The sequence below is a fragment of the Tamandua tetradactyla genome, chromosome 14, assembly GCF_023851605.1.
Source record: "Tamandua tetradactyla isolate mTamTet1 chromosome 14, mTamTet1.pri, whole genome shotgun sequence".
Classification (NCBI taxonomy): Eukaryota; Metazoa; Chordata; class Mammalia; order Pilosa; family Myrmecophagidae; genus Tamandua; species Tamandua tetradactyla.
Window position 1 is genome coordinate 66988190 of NC_135340.1, and position 21994 is coordinate 67010183.

General features: G+C 41.6%; 1 protein-coding gene across 2 annotated transcripts in view; it reads right to left on the reverse strand.

The window, feature by feature from the left end:
* GNB5 (G protein subunit beta 5) overlaps positions 1–21994 on the reverse strand; it is a 53105-nt gene that overhangs the window by 21178 nt on the left and 9933 nt on the right. For both annotated transcript variants that reach the window (XM_077127915.1, XM_077127914.1), the window contains exons 2-4: positions 9662–9798; positions 6950–6991; positions 5197–5273 (exon numbers count right to left, since the gene is read on the reverse strand). In XM_077127915.1, coding sequence (XP_076984030.1) covers positions 5197–5273; positions 6950–6991; positions 9662–9798 — 256 coding nt within the window. The remainder of the gene's footprint in view (positions 1–5196; positions 5274–6949; positions 6992–9661; positions 9799–21994) is intronic.

Genomic DNA, 21994 nt, shown 5'->3' on the forward strand with positions numbered 1-21994 from the left:
GGAACATTTTCTCCAAATTAAAAAAAAATTCTCAAATAATTTCAAACATAGGACAGTTGCAAACATACAACTATACAGAGAACTCCAGCATACACCCCCATCCCAGATACCAAGATTCAACTTTTAACATTTTGCACATTTGCTGTATCATTTTATCTACTCATCTCTCCATCCACCCATCCACACATCCATCCACCCATCCACCCACCCACCCACCCACCCATTTATCCATCCAAACATGTTCTAAATATTTAAGAGTAGCATATACTTTAAAATTTCCATGTATAGTTCCCAAAACAAGAATATTCACTTAGGTAGCCACCTAAATACAGTTATCAAGAGTCAAGAAATGTAGTATTTATATAAAGCTCACAGTCTATATTCCTAATTTTCATATGTCTCAATTATGCCCTTTTGGGCATTTTCCCTTCCATTATTAGACCCAGTCCAAGATCAAATACTGCATTTAATTGTCAATGTCTCTTGTGGCTCTCTCTCCCTTTTTAAATTGCGGAAACATTATATTCAACATAAAAGTTCCCATCCCAAGTGCTCCCAAGCATACAATTCAGTGGGATTGGTCACATTTACAATATTGTCCTACCCTCGCCACCATCCATTAATAGAACTCGCCATCACCCCAAACAGGAACCCTGCAATCCTGTTCACAGGAACACTGTGCATTAACTCCCCATTCCTCCTTCCCCTGGTAACCTGTACTCTACTTTTTGTCTCTATGAATTTGCATATTCTAGTTATTTCATATAAGTGGAATCATATAATATTTGTCCCTTTCTGCTGGCTTATTTCACTCAACATGATGTCTTCAAGGTTCATCCATGTAGTTGCATGTATCAGGACTTCATTCCTTTTTTATGGCTGAGTAATATTCCACTGTGTGCATATACCATATCTTGTTTATCTGTTCATCTGTTGATGGACATTTGGGTTGCAGCTACCTTTTGGCTATTGTGAATAATGCTGCTATAAACAATAGTGCACAAACATCTTTCTGGGTCCCTGTTTTCAATTCTTTTGGGTACATCCCTATTAGTGGGATTGCTGGGTGATATGGTAGTTCTATGTCTTTTATCTGAGGAGCTGCCAAAAAGGCTCCACAGAGGCTGCACCAATTTACATTCCCACCAATAACGCTCTCCCACAAAAAGGCATGCAGTTATTATTAGTAAAATGTGTGGATTCATTTTTTTTTTTTCTCAAAGAGAGAACAAGTTTATTGCTAGGTGCGAAGCAGGAGATCAAATGGCCTATTGGCCCAAAAATCAGTCTCCTTGAGTCTAGGGGTTTCAAGGCTTTTAAGGATTCTAACAAGGGGAGATGGAGTTGTTACAATTTCAAATAGAAAGTTCTAAGCAGAAAAGGAGACAGTTATTTTAAAAGTGCAAATGGAAAGGTAAGGAGACAGAGTCCTAATTTCAATGGGAGAGCCTAGCTGATAGAACTTACAAAGGTGAAGGGCTGGAATTAGGTAACGGCTGACTCAAATTCATTGGACTCATTTTGAATAGGTTCTTTGAAGATCCTATTTGACAAGGGCAAATTGAATCAGGGTAAGCCTTAATCCATGTGACTGGAGTCCTTATAAGGCAGAGAAAATTCAGGCATAGTTGGTCAGAAGAAGCCAGAAGCCAGAAATGAGCAGAAATGAGAGGATCAGAGACAGAGATGACCCCATGGCAGAGGATTGTCAGAAAGCGACAGACTTGAGGAGAAAACAAGTGTTGCCAATATCTTGATGTTGGACTTTTGGCTTTCCAAACCAATAAACAATAAAAGTCCAGTTCTTTTAGCCAACGCCATTGTGTGTTATATGTCATAGCAGCCCTTGCAAACTAAGACAGGTGGGGTCCCCGGATGGCTCTACTGTATAGGCATATTTCTCCTTTGGAATGTATAATTACCTTCCATGTGACACCTTGAGACCATAAGACTATTCCATTTCTCAACAACATTCCATACAATGATTATAGCATAACCAGATTTGTTTGGATCAAATATTACTTTAGGGATACAAAATAGTGATTTTCTAATTTGATCATTTCTTCTGCATTTATGTGCTGGCATTTTTCTGTAAAGAAGAGCATCTACCTCTTCTCCCATATCACATATACTCATGGATTTCTGTTCAAGTGGGTTATGAGCCATTACTATTATTACTCCATTCAGTGCTCAAAATTCAAATTTGGACAGTGAGGGTCCCTCCAAACCAGCTCCTGTTTCCTTTTGATATGACTCCAGTGGTCTTCAAAAATTTCCTTTCTAGAACAAAAAATTATCCTAGACTTACTTTGCTCTCCTGCCCCTGACCTAAAATCAGCCTTACTCCAAGGAGCCCTGCTTCCTTTCAGTGGGGAATGGTGCTTAGAATGGGGCCCCTCTTTTCTGAGGCCCAGAGGAAAGTAACTGAACTCTGTGCCTTCCCGGCTGCTTGGAAGGGCAGGTGTAGATTGGGGCAATTTATTATCAGTAATCAGCTTTGGCAAGCTTCTTCGAGATAAGAATGATGTGTACTTAGGCTGTGGCAATGGACAAGCATGGTGAGGACACAGTCTTTCCTGACCCTCAAAGGAGGATGTGTTCTCTCCATTCTGAAGCTTCAGAGTATTTCTCTATGGCTCGGTTGGAATACTTATTGCTTAGGGTTATTGGCATTGCTAGGAGAGGTAGAGGAGCTTTGCAGTATAATGCACCTGGTGTTAAACTTGTGCTTCACCACTTAATTGTGTGAGTCTGACCATATTTTTTAGGTCCTCTGAGCCTCAGTTTCCTCAACTATAAAATGGAGTGAATCCTATCCACCTATCCTATGGGGCTGTTGTGAAGATATGTAAAGAGTTTTGAATGGCACTTGACACATAGGAGATGCTGAATGAGTGGGCATTATCATTAACTTATCTCCAGGAGAGGCCATGAACATAGTAAGCATACAACACCTGAAGGAAGGCTTCTTGGAGACACGACTCTCAAATAAAAATTTCTAAATATATAATCAACATACTTTTCGGAGTTTAAGGGGTTTTTGTTGAAGCTGTTGGCATTTTAGCTTTCAAGTTTGGAACCAACTAGGAGATAGACACAGGAGTCAGGTAGATAGAGATCCAAATACCTCCTCTATTACCTATGAAGACAATTAGAGAACATGGCTTAAGTGTGGGTCTGTGTGATAATGGAGGTACTGGGACATCATCAGGCTATGGCTGGGAATCAAGATGTTAGACTTACCCCTAAAAACACAAATGACTCAGGGTTGTTTTTAGCAATTCTAAGAAAAGATCTAGGTAAAATGAAGATTTAACATGTCTAGGCTTAGTTTTTGATGCTCTTTCCTCATTCACTGGACCACCATATTTTTAAAAGTTTACACAAATATTCACATCTCAGACTTCATCTGCTTTGGTGCTCATAATAACCCGTGAGCAGCCAGTACAGGTACAGTCCACCCCCATGTGCCAGGGCCGGGGAAACATGAACAAGATGAAGGTACTAGCCAACCCTCCACTCTGGACTCTTTCTCTGCACCAGGGTATGTCACCAAAGCCATATATGTGGTCTGTGCAAAATGGTCCTCTTCCTTCCCTGTCCCTCTGTCCTTCCACTGGGTTCCTTTTAGTAAGGGTCAAAAATAAGAAGCAGCTTTATAGCATCATCTACTAAACTACTGCTGAAGACACCCCTCACTTGGTTATTACATTCACTGCACATCTCAGAAGGACCCACCCAATACATTCCTTTTGTAATTTAGAACCAGTTACCTGATATTTCAGTATTGTATACTGAGAATTATATAACTCATCAAACTCTATGCATTCAGTGACCAATTTGAAACCTATTACTCCTTTTTATGTAGAATATTTATTATTCCTACCTTATAATTGTGGCATATATAAATAAATATATATATAATGTCTTTTATTATGGATACATATAATATACACAGTGCTTTTTAATGTGGTCATCTTACATCATTTTAGGAAGCAGATGGGGATAAACGTTATACAGATATTGGCATCTAGTTATAAAACGGATAAAAATGTACTTTTCTGAGTCATTTTAGAAAATATGAAATACATGTATTTCATGTGAGCATGTGTTCCAAAGGCACATCTGATCTTTGCAAGTGGAGGGGGACAGTGGGGAGATGCCCCACACTAGCTGTCCGAAGGGAGGGGGTACCAGGGAAATTGGTGGGTGTGACTGCCTAGGGAAAGCGCCAAAATTTTTCTTGGGGCCAAGGATTTTCCCTTTTAAAAGAAAATCTTTTTCTCCTGAATATAAAAATAATATCTACTTATTTTTAAAAATTAAAAATAGAGGGAATTATAAAGAAAAGAAAAACACCCATAGCCCCATTACAAACAAATAATTATTATTGCATTTTTGGTATTCCAGCCTTTACACTATGTTTAAACATGCAGAAATATTTGTACAGTCCTAATACTGTTTAACACAGGGACAGGGAATTATGCTGGCTTCAGTTCTCACTGCCAACCCTCTTAAAATGAGCTTATTCCTAGTAAACTCTATGCTCTTATTCCTTATCGTGATTAAGAATTTTTCTTTTTCATGGTTGAAAATATTCCATTCAATTCAGGTACCAAAATTTACTTAACCATTTCTCTTTGATGGGCATAGTGTTTCCTTTTTTGTTTTTGCTTTACTTTAAATAATGCTACAATAAACGTCATCATTCATAAAGCTTTCCTATATTTTGGATGATTCCTTTAGAACCGGTTCCTCAATGCAGAATCACTAGATGTAAGGTTATGCAGTTTCCAGGACTCTTTGACACACACTCCCAATGGATTTTTCAAAATGTCTGCGCCAATGTCCTCACCAACAGTATTTTAAGGAGTTGGGGACAGGGTTGGAAGTTACACTATTGTCAGTCTGTAATGAAAATCATTATGAAAGATTTTATGAAAATCTTTCTCTTTGATAAAGTTCAGGGGGAATTCAACACCACTTAACAAGGTAACAAAATAATGACAAGGGGTGGGCAATGGTGGCTCAGTGGCAGAATTTCTGCCTGCCATGCTGCAGACCCGGGTTCAATCCCTTGAGCCTGCCTGTGCCAAAATAATAATAATAATAACGGCAAGCTCCTGATGTTTGCAGGCTTTGCAGGTCTTTTCTGGCTCAGAGCCCGCCTGGAAGGCTGCTGCGGCGCCTACTCACCCGCAGGCGATGGCGCATCCCGACGGGGCGTAGGCGCAGGCCATCACCCACGTGCACGGCATGGTCACCGCGTGCTCCTGAAACAAAGGGTGCGCCGTTCAGAGGAGGCGCAAACCGGAGACGCTGCCACACAAACGTCTTACCAGTTAACCTTGACACGAATTCCGCCCGAATTACATTATGATTTCAAAGGGAAGTGGTGTGGGGGAAAAGGCTATCAGTTGGAGATGGACAATGGACACAGTCTCCCATAATCAACCAAATTTTATACCAGGGATCCTAAAAGCTAAAAATCCCTACTTGCAAAAAAATATCCTTCATGTGTACTTCCTTCTGAAGATGAGATTCCCTTTGTTCTTCTGCAAGGGTGCTGGGACTCCTTTTCCATAGAAAGCTTCATCTCAACCTCCTTTCAGATTTATGTTTACTTTAATTCCACCCCCACCTCCTGTTTCCAAAATATATTCTTGAATGACATTTCACATGCATATTACAAGTGCCTCAGTCCCCTGTGGATCCCAAAACAATTCCTGGAAAGGCATGGAACAGGGTGTGTGTGTGTGTGTGTGTGTGTGTGTGTTGGGAGGGTGATCTTGAGTTGTGCTCAAGAATAAAAGGGAGGCCATCAGGCCAAAGCATCAAGAACTGAGTCCCTAGTTTCTGGCTGGTGGCCAAGTCTCCCATATCCTTCTGCAGAGAAGCAAACAACAAAAGCCCTGTTTAAAAATGTTCAAGTCTGTGGTCTTATTTCTGCAAGGCCTGTTCTTCGCCCCCATACCAAGATGTGTGTCCCCAGGCCAGCCGGCCAAGTCTCCTCCCTGGGTTCTCATTCACCTGTGAAGTAGGGGGGTTGGATTAGATGGTTTCTAAAGTCCATTCAGTGCTGGTCTTCTTTCCTACTATGAGTCTCTGTGTTTTGGGGCCCTGGTGCTGCCTGCCAAAATTCTGTTGTCACTAACAGCCTCACTGCCCTTTAGATGTCAAGAAGTTATCCACTATCCTTCAGAGAATGAGAGTGAGGTTGCCAGTCTCTCCCAGGCACCCTTTCCTTACAAGTGATGGTCATATTCCTGCAGGAGCCACAAGTGGCAGCTCCCACGGCTCTCTAAAAACCAGGCCATCCCTGCTCTATAGCACCCTATGGTGTAAATAGAAGCAGTGAAATCCATGCACTGCTGGCTGAGGAGTGCTGGGGTAAGAAGCTTCCAGCGAAGCATAGGAAAGCTCTTTGCAAACTGTTCCATTTTATTATTATTCCCCAGAGGCCTGATCATTTGGGGCCCTATAAAACAGCTCTGGGCCCCCACTTGATCTCATCATAGAAAAGCTGCCTACGACACACCTACGATACACATCCAATAATGGTGAATATGAATGCTGTTCAATTTGGGGCAAATATCAGTCTTTTTTATATATAGTGAAAAGGAAGATTTTCCTTCAAAATAAATATTGGAAACCATGCTCATACGAGTCCACTCAGTGTGCTGCCCACACCAGCCTCGCAACAGGCTCAGAGCCCCCCACAGCACAGGCTGGTTCAGTTCAGTCCCAGCTCAGCTCACGAGAGGAACAAATACTCGAATGGGCTTTCTTGGGGTTTCCCATCGCTAGGGGAGCACTCCCCCAGAGGCGGCGGCCTGCTGCACAGGGGCCTGGAGGGAGGTCAGCACATGGCTGCGTGGCTGGACCAGGGCACTTTTAAAAGACGTTGAGACCCCGAGGCCCTCGGATGCAGCCAGGAACAATGTCTTACCTTGTTCGTGGTGAAGGAATCCCACACGATCACCTTCCCATCCTGCAGGGAAAAAGCAAAAAGCTGACGTGTTGCCCACAATTTCTAACAGAACTGCTGAGAATCACTCGTCAAGGCTGTGTCCAGTTGGCCAACGTGAAGTGGAATGACAGCGTGAGGATCTGGATAATTAAGGCCCTCCAACTGTCCTTGGCAAAAAGCAGCGGGATTGAGTTTTCCAGGCTGGCTACAGACTCGGTTCTCAACCTTACATTCCTTGTATAGCTACAGCTATAGAAAATAAATCTGGACATTTATTTTCTAACATTTATAAATCAAGCACAATTTATTGGTAAACTGCAGCCACCCACAATACCCTAAATGTCAAAACAAAAAAAAAAAAATTCTACAGGGATAAGATAAACCTGGAATTATCTTTAGATACCCACCATGTAAATAATGGTCTGTTTTACTTTCTCTCTCACCGTTACGGCTATTTATCCTTCCCACCAGGTGTGGTGCTGGTCCACATTTCCTGCAGCTCTGGGGACCGGCACCATCCCCATTCTTTGGGCCACTTCTCTGGTCATGGACAGTTGTGCAGGGAAGCTGTGAGGGCCTGAGCTAAGCCTTAACTTCTCAGGTGCTTGGAGGCATCACAGCTCCCTGGTCTGACACGTTACTCCTACCCTGAGAACAATGTATGAGATTCTCCTATAAAGATGGGGATCTCCTGTGGGTACTTGTTCAGCAAACAAATGACACTCCCTGTTGAAGGTGAGCTCTGGGCTGGCCGCAGACATCGTGGCTACTCTAACTGGAACTGCTGCAGCAGCCCACCCTGGGGGTGGGGAGTGATTATCAGGCCATCTATTTGTAGTACAAACTCACTAATGATAAAGCCACATGAGCCTCAAGTCCTACAAAACAGCCGCCTGCTCAGCCAGCAGACTCTCAGTCAAGTCAGTTGCAAGAGGAATGGAAGAACTAACTTCCTTCAGCGTCCTAGCCCCTGCTCATTCTCAGGGATGGCAAATTTGCAGCCTTTAAGGCAGGCTAGAGTTTTTTAATCACTCAAGCCATGTGAAATCAGATTTGGCTGAAATGAAGCAGGAGAAATCAGCCTGGATAAAACCACTTAGGGACCCAAAGAAGGTCTGATTCTAAAGTGGCATAGCTGCTTGTGTGCCATGATCTCACGGAAGAGTTCTACATTAACACTGTGTGTGGCTGTGGGATCCTGAAACGAGGTCACAGCCAGTGACTCGGGACTTTTCAAGATTCAGAAACACCGGTTCTTCTGGTCTAATTTCTTTAAATGCCCAAATGTAATGTGTGCTGAAGGAGGGGTCAGCCTTTAGTGCTGAGAGCAGAGCTGGGAATCCATGCCTGAACCCTGGGGTCCTCCACTCCCAGGGCCCCTGTGATGGGCAAAGGGGAGGGGGACATTAGCCCAGGGTGTCACCAAGTAAGGGCTCACTTTGGTGGCTTCCTCCACGCGATGCCTGCCTGTCTGGCCCCACTGTCCACCCATTTGGGGTCCCAATGCTGTCTGCCAAAATTCTGTTGTCACTAACAGTCTCACAGCCCTTTAGATGTGAAGAAGTCATCCACTTTCTCTAGAGAGAAAAAGACACGTAAGGAGAAAGGGAATCAAGAGTCTAAAATCAGTCCCATAAAATCAAATGTGGCTCCCTTCAGGAGTACAGATTTATCATCAGGGGCCTACATACCTGGAGGGGATGTGCCTCTACCTCAAACCCTAATCCCACATGGTCAGGCTGACCAACTTCCTGCCTTTTAAGGGAGAAAGGCTGCTGACGAGTCTCTGAGTCTGTTACTGACCCTTCCTGCTTCTTCTCCTCCCCACACCCATGCCTGCTTCTTCCTACGGGGAAGGGTGGGGAGCGCCCAGCGTGCTGAACTCCCTCCCTCCACCCCCCCCCCATAGGCGTAGCATAGGAGTGATAGGAAATCCACCATATATTTACTCTGCAGGGACTAAAAGGGTCCAAAAGGCTGGGTAGCAACCGGTGCACCCTGATAACCACTTTGTAAAAATGTGCATTTGTCAAAAAAAAAAAAGACTAGAAAGAAATGTTCTACGGTAGCAATAATGGTTGCAGCAGGGTGGGAGGACTAAACATTTTTCCTTTATTTAATTTTCTAGGGTTTATTAAATGGGTTAAAATACATAAATAATATTAAATTTACTATTAACATAAAATGAAAATCAACAGATAACTAAAACATAAGAATAAAATAAACCATGAACACTATATGAAATTAATGAATGAACAAAATTATACTCCCTCCCAATACATCATAAAGTCGCTAACATTTAAGACATAAGAATAGCTAAAGTCTTAAAGGGAAAGCCACTGATGGAATCTCAATGACTTATGCCCTCATTTTGGTGGAAAAATAAACCTAGTATTTTCAAAAAGGTTTCACTCATAACTTAGATCTTGAAAACATGCTCAGGAAGAAACTGTTTTAGAGTGGTTCATCAAATAAGTCACTTACAGTCTACCATGTTTCAACTACTCAACCAATTCCAAATCTATCCAAATTAGTGAAGTTCTCCAGTAGGCGAGAGAGTTCATCAGCTTTGCTAAATCTCTGCAGAAGCAGCAAAGGCATAAAGATCAGAAAAGGACTTTTTGAAGAGAGCTGCTCCCTCGGCTATAATAGTAAAACCGACTCGCCTGTTGTACAACAGGTGCAACGTACCTGGGATGAGCTCACCATCCTCCGCTTGTCTTTGCACCAGTCCATGCACAGGACTTTGTTCCCGTGGCCTTTCAGGGTCCTTCGGGTCTTCATGACAAACTGCCCCAGGGCCTCCACCCGCTCGGCCACCTGGTGCACTGAGAGGACAAAAGCCATCATCAGCCCCCGTACCGAGGGTCAGGGCTGAGCCACCCGGCGGCTCGGTGAAGACCTCCATTATAAGGGGCAGCCCCAGCCACTGTCCTCAGGTGCACTTCATCCCCCATCGCTTACATTCCATCCTTGCACTACTCTTCCTCTTAAGATCAGCACAAGGTGGAGGCAACACTGTCATCCTCTTTGTCTTTAAGGCCCTGTGTTTTTCAATACACTACCCCATATTTATAAAGCACTACAGAGAATGCTGCCATTTGAAGGCCACAATTCTCAGAGGTGGACAGAGCCGGCAGCAGGGTGAGATCACTATCCCCACTCAACAGATGAAGAAACTGAGGCTCCAAGCAGTGATGTGCCTAATACAACCTCACAAAACTAGCCGGGAGACAAGCTGGGGCATCTGGCTCTTTTACCTGCCACTTTCTAGTCCTAAGGGAAAGTAATTTTACAAAAATTGTCTACTCAGGTGCTATGATAAAGTGCCCCCAAGTTCCTCAAAGGCAGGGGCTGTGTCTCCTAACGGGTTCCCCAGTGCCTGCACAGGTGGGGGACACGGCAGGGACCCCAAACTTGTGCGGCATATGAGAACGAAGGAACGGACCATCCCACAGGCTGTCAGCAAATGCTATACTTCTGACTTGACTGAAAAACTGGCAGCACCAGTAGAGATGAATGCAGTATCAGAAAAGCCTGAACCCAGGATCTACACCAGGTACATTACACCTCCAAAATCCATCTCCCAGGGGCAGGGACCACACACTCCTTTCCTGTGGCTAAGGAGGGGCTTTGCAGGGGCTCACGGAGACACGAGATGGTCACAGGACGCAGGTGGGAGGTCTTAAGGACCCCCATCAGGTGGAGAAGGTGCCTAACTCCCCAAGGCACTTCTTCATCTAAACCTCTTGGAGGCACCTTCAAAGGTGGGCAGAGAGGAGGAAAGAGGGCATTCCAGGAGCAGTCTGAGGAAAGATGTGGTATCAGCCTGGGAGCTGTTTAGGTTTGAGGGGAAGTGACCCATCTGGCTTAGACTGGAAGCCCAGGCTGTGAGGGGCTGTCTCTGCAAGTGTGAGCCATGTGACAAGGGCGTCCCTTCATGGGAAATTAATCCTTTCTTCCTTTTTCTCCTCCCTTCTTGCCCTCAGTCCTTCCTCCCTCCCTTGCCCTCTACCCAAATACTTCACTTGTATTTCTTTTTTTTTTAAAAGGAACTCTCTTATCTAACCAAAATGCAATGGTCAAAATCAGAAAATTAATATTGAAACAATACTAACTGTTAAGAGCTAATCTACAGCTCTTATCCAGATATTGTCAATTGTCCCAATAACATCCTTTATAGCCAAAGACAACCCAAGCTCTTGCATTGCATTCAGTCGTTCTGCTTCCTTAGCTCTCAGTTACTTTGTTCCCCACTTGGGTTTGTTTGCGGTTCCCTCAAGATTCAGTTCGCGGAATGCATGCTTGGCAGGAACGTGGCAGAAGCGATGCTGAGTTTTCGTGGCGTGTCCTGTGAGGAGTCCGCTGACAGCATTGTACCCTGATCGTCTGTTAAGGTGGGTCCTGCCAATTTTTTCCACTGAAGAGTCACCATTTTACCTTTTGTAATTTAAAAGCATCTTTTCATGTTATCACCTCAGAGTATCATGTCACTCCTCAAACTTTGGTACCCTAGTTTTAAAATCCATTAATGACTCTTGCCTGGATTGGTTATTATGACGGCTGGCAAGTAATGATTTTTCTAGTTCCATCATTCCTTCTGCATTTATTAGCTGACTTTCTAAGATACAGATGAGTTTTCGCTTCTCCCTTATTTATTTATTCACTTATATATTAATGTGGACTCACAAATTCTTACTTTATTCAATAGATTATAACCCCTTACTATTATTATTTATTTCCGTGCTCAAGTTGTCCCAGATTTTCCCACTGGGAGCCTCATGGAGTGCCTGTGACCTTTTGACACGGCCCCCTTATTCTTAGAGCACTTCTTATTCCAGGTTTTTTGTGTTCTTTCCCTGCTCTAGCCCTGGAATCAGTCACTTCTCCAAAAAATCTTGATTTCCTTTAGTTGCTCCATTTCTTCGTGATGAAAGGACAAAAGCAGGAAGAGGTTAATAGTGTTTGTGAAAACTCAAACTGTAAAAAAGTACTTAATGAATGTTCAATTATGCCATTGCTTCTGCTAAAACATCATGTTATTTATTGCCAAAAATAGAACATTAATCTTTTACATATATATCCTTCACAAAATCACACTGAACTTACACAGAAGTCTGGGCCTACAGATTTTTTTTTTACTTTCTCCCTGTAGATTTTTCCAGGAATGGAACGAAGCCCCAGGTTCCACACCTGGCACTCACAGGGGTTAACAACTGGGCTTCTCATCTAGTCCCCTCAATGTCTTGAGAGCATTTGTGCTCTGAATAGCATGCAACTGAAACAGCTTCTCTTCATGCAAAAAAAAAAAAAAACAAACAAACTTTAATCACTTGGCCCAGGGGTCCACAAATTCTGGCCCAAGGGCCAAATCCAGCCACACCCAATTGTTTGTGCCCATTTGCTTGTGTGCTGTCTGTGGTTGCTTTGATGCTACAAATTGAGTAGCTGTGACAGAGACCATATGTCCCACAAAGCCTATTATTTACTATCTTGCCCCTTAAAGAAAAGTTTGCCTCCCCCCCACCCCAGATCAAGCCCAAACTGATTGTTTTCTGTTCATTAGGGAACAACTTGGCTTTCCCCCTCTTCCTTCGACACAAATTTGAAGTGTAAATAGAGAGAGAATTTTCTGAATTCTTTTAGGCTTTTTACTTAAACCTACACCAACTTAGAGCTGTGAGCACAACTGATTTAGTAGCATTTTACTTTGAAACTTCACAAAGTAATATTGCTGCTTCTCCCGATTCAGTATTAGGATAGCCACAGCTTTTTAAAGTCTCTCTTTTAAAAAAAAAAAAAAAAGAAAAGAAAGGTAAAGAAGCAAAAGAAAAAGATGACTCACCAACCTAAAATAGGTTTCTCCTTACATAACGTAAATCTGAACACATCCTACTCATTATTTTTTCTCACTGCATATTCCCTTCCCACCTATAGATTTAATCCCAACCCACCCCATTCTGTTTCTATTTTTCAAATTTCAACATCCATTGAATTAAAGCACTTAAAAAAATTTAAATACCTAGAAGGAAAAAAAAATCTGGAAATAAGATGAATATATTCTGTAGATAATTTGTGGGAACTCAGATCAGGGTAGCTGTGGTTTTTCTTCTTCTAATGGACCACCTCTCCAGGATTTAACTTTTTTTAAAAAAGAAATGGTGAACACAAGAGGCTAGTTTCTATAATAAGAATGTGTTAGGATATAAATGGTAACCTGTAAGAAATTCCACTAGAAGGCCAGAGTCAGAAGGACAGGGGGGCTGGCCGTCTTATTCAGTCCTTTGTTAGAGGCAGTTACAGAGCCCTTCCGCACACAGGCTCCGGAGTCGGACTTCTCGGTCAAAGCCCAGCCCCGCCCCACACCCGGGCCAGCCCCGCCCCACACCCGAGCCAGCACCACCCACACCCGGGCTCCGCCCAGCCCACACCCTGGCCCCGCCCCACACCCGGGCCCCGCCCTGCCCCACACCCGGGCCCCGCCCCACACCCGAGCCAGCCCCGCCCCGCCCCCGGGCCCCGCCCCGCCCATACCTGCTGTCACCAGCTTCTGCCTCACATCCCTCATGGGGCTACTGGGTTAAGGCCTTATACAAAAGTCGTTAGCTATTAGACTGGCACACAGGGGGTGCCTAGTAAACAGTTATTGAAAGAATAAATGAAACGTCTATTATTAATTAAATTTCAGCCCACTGTTAGGAATCCCAAGCATCAGTGTTTGGTGGGCCAAAATAAGGCTTGAGCCCCTTCCCCTTCTTTTTCTGTACCTCTCGTACTTACCCTTACTGACACTCGCCCTTCCCCCAGTCTGTCATTCCTGCTCCAACTGCAAAGCAATCCATCCCATTGTTAGGGCAAACCTACTAGCCCTGGGGTGGGAGACACACAAGTGGTTTTGTCTCTATTTCCTGACCCAATGATGCTCAACATACAGCCTTTTTTTTTAGCGCCTTCTATCTTCCCATCAGCCTATTCTGTCCCCTAAGCAACTCACATTTAGCCTGCTTTCTACTATACACAAATCTTTAAACCATTTAAAGACAGCACTCAGGTTCTTTCCTAGTTTATCCCAGTTCAGGCTGTGCAAGTCTTGAGATGTATGAGAGTCTGCTCTCCATGGGGAAGACAGATCCTTATGGGGTGATTCAGTACCATGTGTGACTTGTAAGTTAGAAGTGTGAAAAGGGCGCTGCTGCCCCCACGGATGGGGCAGTAGATGAGCTTCTTGGAGTGATGGCCGACCTCATGTAAAGGATAAGTAAGAGTGAAAGAGATGAAAGGGGGTGTAGGAAGGCACAAGAATAGGAAAAGCAAAGACCTAGAGGTATGAAATAAGCAGGTGTTTTGAGGGGTGCTATAAGCAATTTGATATCAGTAGCGTGTGAAGGGTGAGAGGTAGGCACGCACAAGTAATGGCATGCAATGGAGCTCAGGTTTTATCCTGTAATGGTGCAGCCTGCTGGTGGGTTCTCATCAGAGGAGGGATATGGACAGATTTGCTTTTTCAACGAATATTTCTGGCTGCAATGTAGAGAACAATGTTCATGGAAACAACACTGAAGGAGGGAAAACAGTTAGGAGATTCACCTTCCCATGGAAGGTCCCTCTAACAGAAAACGTAGACATCCTCTGCCACACCCTGTGGCCCCACGGTCCCTCTAGATGTGCCTGGGAAAGTGCAGACTATAGGTGCAGCCAGGCCAGCAAAAGGAAACAGCCACAGTATATTGGTGGCCAATAGCGTCTGTGACCCAGGAGCCAGAGGACAATGTGTCCTCTGTTGGCAGGTGTGGCTGTCAGAGGAGGTTTTGAAGAATGTATAGGAGTTGGGTAGGGAAAGGGTAGGTGGGAAACTGGCTTCTTAACATCTGAGTTTGTTTGTTTTTAATGAAATGGAGAACAGTGACCCTAATCCATGGGGTGTTCTGAAGATTAACTGGGAAGGCAATTTTAAGTGCCTAATAGGTATCTGGTAGGCCAGAAACCAAAATTCAGAGTTGGGGTACCAGGGCTGAGGACAGGAATGTTGGAGACAACATAACCTGGGCAAGGGAAAAGGTTCTGAAATGGAGGGGTCATGAAAACTAGAGCTTGTGTTCAGGATATGAGAGAATAGGAAAGTGAAAAAATGGAGTTTCAGACAAGGAATGGCTTTTTGTTATCTTAACTGCTTTTTAATATAATTATAGAAGTAAATGCATGCTCATTGAAATAATGGGAAAACAGAAACATATGATGACATAATTTTGTTTAGCCTGACCATCCTTAGCACTTTGGTGTATATCCTTCCAGACCTTTTTTCCCATGTGTGCACAGGCATGTATATGTGTGTGTAAGAGATCACACACTAATTCCAATTTTGGGGACCCATCTTTAATTAGATTTATTTATAGATGTCAAATATAAGTATCTGTAATTTTTAATGATGACATAACATTCTATAGATGGATGCTGATGGACACTGTTTTAGTGCCATCATCATCCATCACCTCTTTAGATAAATTCCCATTTGTGGACCTGCTGAGTCAAAGGGAAGGCACATTTTTTAAAGCTTCAATGCAAGTTGCCAATATCTACCATCTACTGAGTGTCTCCTGGCTAACAGTGCTGGGCTGAGAGCTTTACACAGCAGCCTGATGAAACAGGCTTAGCTCAGAGAGGCTAAGGATTCATGCCCACACACTTGACCCCCTAAGAGCAAGATTCATATTTCACAGAGGGGGATAAACTCTGGGCAGGCAGCTGTAATTCCTCAGAAATCAAGGCCCAGGTGAGGCGATGACAATGCCTTCTGAGTCCAGGAAGGCACTCCCAACCTTGGATCCCCAACATTCTTGATCATGGGTCGCAGAGTCAGGGACCCTAGATCAAAGGCCAAGAAACTGGCTCTGGTCCTGTTTAGCCACCACGCAGCTGGGGGAGTTGCAGACAGAGCCAAAAAAAGACTTTAGTGAGTCAGCATATGGTACAGAGCACCCCTCACAGGCCTGGCCCTATGCTGGGCACAGCAGTGCAGGACTGAACAAGATGGATACGGTCCTGCCTCATGGAACCTGATGTCTCAGTCATGTGGAACAACGGCTTTCAAACCTCTATTTTAACTCTACGTGCCTTTCATCCCAGTTTTGCCCAAAATTTTGTCAATATTTTGACAAAATATTACTAGATGCACAATATACAAAATAGATCCAAGCAGAGCCAAGCTGGTGGAGGGTGGAGGCTAGGCTGAGCAGTGTGCCCCTGAGGTCCCTGCAAGGCCAGTGAGCTACACCAGCCCTCTCACTTCACAGGAGAGGAAAAGGAGGCCCAGGCAGGGGGATGGCTGCACATAATTTAAAAATCAGTAGTAAACAAATTTCTCTGAGCCTATGCCTTGCTCTATAAAAGGAGGACATTCGAGTTTCTCTAGATGAGATCTTAGAAATAATCAGTAATTCTGGTTTCAGGTGAAGACTAACTTTTCAACAGGAAAAATTTCCTCTCAATTTTCAGGGAATACTTTTGCTATTTATTTTATAATCTGTGCACACAGATTAATCTGAAGCAAAATGCATGTTGGGCTGGTTGATACACAAGAATTGAAAGGCCATGTAAACTCATAAAGTGAAAATACGCCACAGGGTCCTTCTCATTGTTCCGTAAGGCCATGAAAAAAAAAGTCCGGAACAGGAACAAAGCTCAAACATCTTCCTAAAAATATACATTTTGGAACTGATTATAAATACAGAAGGATTAAATCAAAGATGAGTTCAAAGACAAGTGCGATATCATAATAGCAAAAAATAGAACTATTTCAAAACTAATCCTGAAATACTTTAACACCCACAAGAGTTCTTTTCTGGATTCCCTGATTAAAAGTTGGAAGAGTTAAGTTGTGCAATAACCTTTAAGATGGTATATCATATGGTTGTGATTAATATTTTGAAAGAACTATAAGTAGCACAAGGAGCTAGTCAGACCATTGTGTGAAATGCAAAACTAGGCTCAAGCGCTATCTCTAGTACAATCCCCAATATGCTTATAAATATCTATACACCTATAGAAATACAAACTATGAAATACACCAAAATATCAAAAGTGCCTTCTTTTGGGACATGTAGGTTACTGATGACTTGTTTTCACATTTTCTGCTAAATTTCCAAATTTTCTATAGTGAGGATTAGCTCATTTTTGTGAAGTTATTTTAAAAACCCTTGAGTTAACCAGCTCATGTGTAATTGAGTGCAGAGCAAAGGAAGGGGGGAGCAAAGGAAAAGGTTTGCTTTTTCTTTTCTCTGATAGTTGCAGGTGATATGTGGAAGGGCTGACAGGAAAGAGGATAGTCTATAGGGAAACTAACACCTATAAGCCTCAGTATAGAGAATATATCTTTAGAGAAAAGAAAAATAAATCAACTCAAGTGTTTTAGACTAATCCAAAACTCATTTTTCCTAGATTTCTCCTTAAATGATAAAAGCAGAATAGACCAAGATTACAGCATAGAATATCCTATAATAAAGATTTTCACAAAACTATATTTGGACTAAATATGATGGAAAATCCTGTGATTCTTGCAAATTCAGTCTGGGTTTGAATTTAGAGAAGTTACATAAGTTTGCTTTGAGTAGTTTTGTTCCTAGCCAATATGAGAATCTGCCCCAAAGGAGTTGGAAATCTGAATGAAGTTTCCACAGAACTGCAAGAGGCTGCCATATACCGCAGCTGAAATGCACAACGCATCCTTCCTGCTCTCGCTGCTTTCAGACTTCCAGATCATTCCTCAGTTTACTTTCAAGTTAAACTCTTTTTTTTTTCTTTATTAGAGCAGTTGTGGATTTGTGGAACAATCATGCAAAAAGTACAGGATTCCCATATACCACCCTATTATTAATACCTTGCATTGATATGGAACATTTGTTACAGTTGGTGAAAGCACTTTTATAATTGTGCTATTAACTAAAGTCCATGGTTTAACTTCAGGTTCACTGTTGATGGTGCAGATCCTTGGATTAAAAAAAAATTATTCTGTTACCATATATACAACCTAACATTTCATCCATTAACCACATTCATACATGCATCTCAGTGCTGTTAATTACATTCACAATATTGTGCCACCATCCCCACCATCCATCACCAAAGCATTTCCATAGTTTCAAAGAGGAATCCTCTACATTTTAAGCCTTAACTTTCCAATCCCTATCCCTACCCTGTCCTCTAGTAACCTATACTCTAGATTCTGACTCTATGAATTTGTTTATTCTGATTATTTCCTATCAGGAGGTCATACAATATTTGTCCTTTTGTTTGGTTTATTTCACTCAACATGATGTCTTCAAGGTTCATCCATGCTGTTGCATGCATCAGGACTTCACTCCTTTTTACAGCTGAAAAATATTCTATTGTATGTATATACCACATTTTGTTTATTCATTCATTGGCTGATGGACACTTGAGTTGTTTCCATCTTGTGGCAATTGTGAATAATATCACTATCAACACTGATGTGCAAATATCAATTCAAATCACTGCTTTCAATTCTTTTGGGTATATACCTAGTAGTGTGTGCTGGTTTGAAATTGCTGTGTTCTTTAATCCTGATTCAGTATTGTGGGGTGGGATCTTTTTAATGAAGTTGTTTCCATGGAGATGTGACCCACCCAACTTTTGATTAGGTGGTTTCCATGGAGATATATCTCCACCCATTCAAGGTAGGTCTTAATCCGCCTACTGGAATCTTTTAAGAGGGAATCATTTTGGAAAATTTAGTCAGAGCTGACAGAGCCAACATGAGACCCACGTGTTTGGAGATGCAGGCAGTAAATATTCCCTGGGGAAGCTGTGTGAAATGAGAAGCCAAAGGACCAGCAGATGCCAGCCATGTGCCTTCCCAGCTGACAGAAGTGTTCTGGACCCATCAGCTTTTCTTGAGTTGAGGTATCTTTCCTTGGATGCCTTAGTTTAGACATTCTTATGGTGTTAGAACTATAAACTTGTGACTTAGTACATTCCCTTTTTAAAGTCTTTATATTTCTGGTATATTGCATTACAGCAGCAGCTTTAACAAACTAATACATAGTGAGATTGACTAGTTCTGTACTTAGCTTTCTGTAAGCTAAGTGGAATCACCAAACTGTCTTTCACAGCAGCTGCACCATTTTACTTTGTCCCCAGCAATGAATGAGTGTTCCTGTTTGTTCACATCATCTCCAAAACTTGTAATCCACCTTTAAAAAAAAAACATAGTGGTTATTCTTATGGGTGTGAAATGGAACCTCACTGTGGTTTTGATTTGTATTTCCCTGATAACTAATGATGTTGGACATTTTTCCATGTGCTTATGGCCATTTGTATATCATCTTTGGAGCTCTTTCTATTTATGTCTTTTGACCATTTTTAAAATGGGTTGTTTGCTTTTTGTTGTTTGCTTTTTGTTGTTATGTTAAAGGATTTTTAAATATATATTCTGGATATTAAACTTTTATCAGATATGAGGTGTCCAAATATTTTCTCTCATTATGTAGGTTGTCATTTTAATTTCTTGATAAAGTCCTTTGAGGCACAAAAGTTTTTAATTTTGATGAGGTCCCAATTATCTATTTTTTCTTTTGTTGCTTGTGTTTTTGGTACAGTCTTAGAAATCACTGCTTAACACAAGATTTGATGTTTTCCTATGTTTTCTTCTGGCAGTTTGATAGCTTTGACTCTTATATTTAGGCCTTTGATCCATTTTGAGATAATGTGTATAAAAGCTGTGAGGTAGGTGTCATCCTCCTTTTTTTTGTTTGCACGTGGAGGTCCATTCTCCTACTACCATTTGTTGAAGAGACTATTCTTTCCCAACTGAGTGGTCTTTGCCCCTGTCAAAAATCAATTGACTCTGAATGTGAGGTTGAGTTCTGAACTCTCAATTCAATTCCATTGGTCTATATGTCTGTCCTTGTGCCAGTACCACGCTGTTTTGATTATTGTCGCTTTGTAATAACTGTTAAGATCAGGAAGTCTGAGTCTTCCAACTTCGTTCTTTTTCAACATGACTTTGGCTCTCTGGGTCCCTTACACTTCCATATAAATTTGATTATTGGTTTTCCATTTCTGCAAAGAAAGCTGTTGGAATTTTGATTGGGATTGGGTTGAATTTATAAATTGCTTTGGTTAGAACTGACATCTTAACCATATGTAGTCTTCCCATCTATGAATAGGGAATGTTCTTCCATTTATTTAGGTCTTCTTTGATTTCCTTTAGCAATGTCTAGAAGTTTCCTGTGTATGTACAACTCCTTTACATCCTTGGATAAATGTATTCTTAGGTATTTGATTCTTTTAATTATTATTGTAAATGAAATTTTTTTCCTTGACTTTTCCTTCCAATAGTGCATTGCTTGTGTGTAGACACACTACTGATTTCTGGGTGTTGATCTTGTAGCTCTAGGAGCACTGTTGTGGATTTTTCAGGATTTTCTGTATATAGGATCATGTTATCTGCAAACACGGAAAGTTTTAGGTGTTCCTTTCCAGTTTGATGCCTTTTATTTCTTTTTCTTACCTAATTGCTCTGGCAAGAACTTCCAGTACAATATGAATAACAGTGGTGACAGCGGGCATATTTGTATTGTTCCTGATCTTACAGGGAAAAAACTTTCAGTTTTTCACCACTAAATAGGATATTAGCTGTGGGTTTTTCATTTATGCCCTTTATCATGTTGAGGAAGTTTCCTTCTTTTCCTAGTATTCTAAGCGTTTTTATCAAGAAGGAGTTCTGGATTTTATCAAATGCCTTTTTTTGTTTCCATTGAGATGATCACATGTGATTGTGTTTTTACTTCATTCTGTCAATGTGATATATTACATTAATTGATTTTCTTATGTTGAAAACACTATTTGGGATAAATCCCACTTGATTATGTATATAATTATGTCAACATGCTGTTGGATTTGGTTTCTTAGTGTTTTGTTGAGGATTTTTGTATCTATATTCCTAAGAGATATTGGTCTCTAATTTTTCTTGTGGTGCCTTTACCTGGCTTTGGTATCAGGGTGATATTGGCCTCATAGAATGAATTACGGGTGTCCCCTCCTCTTTAATTTGTTGGAGTTTGAGTAGAATTGGAGTTAAGTCTTCTTGGACTGCTTGTAAAATTTCCTTGTGAGGCCATCTGGTCCTGTTTTCTTTCTTGTGAGGTTTTTGATGACTGATTCAATCTCTTTACTAGTATTAGTTTGCTGAGATCTTCTATTATTTCTTGAGTCAGTCTAGGTGGTTTGGTGTTACTAAGAATTTGTCCATTTCATCTAGGATATCTAATTTATTGGCATATGTTTGTTCATAGTATCCTCTTATAGTTCTTTTCATTTCAGTGGGGCTGGTAGTAATGTCCCCCTTTTCATTTCTGATTTTCATTATTTGTATCCTCTCTCTTTTGTTCTTTGTCAGTATAGCTGAAGGTTTGCATGCTTGGTGAAGTCCCAGAGATCTCTTAGGCTATTTTCACTTTTTATAGTTTTTTTTTTTCCTTTATGCTCCTCAGCTTGACTTATATTAATTGTCTTGTCTGCAAATTACCTAATTCTTTCTTCTGCCAGCCCTGTTTTCTTGCTGAATTATGCCTGGGCTATTTTTCATTCCAGTTATTGTGGTCTTCAACTTCAGTAGTTCTGTTTGTTTCCTTTTTAAAATTTCTATCTCTTTACTAAGATTCTCATATTGCTCATTCATTGTTTTTCTGATTTTCTTTCATTCTTTCTCTTTATTTTCTTTCATCTCCTTGAGAATTTTAAAGATTTTGTTACAAGTCTTAGTTTACTACGTCCACATTCTGGTCTTCTTCACTGGTGTTTTCCCATGTTTTTATCCTCTTCCATTGGATGGGACATCATTTTCTGTTGCTTCCTTTGTCTTGTACTCTATTTTTGCATTCTATACACTTCAATATTTTAAAATGTTAACTCTGGGATTTATTCCCTGAAGTGTTTGATCTTAATTTTGTAACCAGCTGGTGATAAGACTGAGATTTTCTTGAACTTCAGCCCTCCTATCGGAAAGGT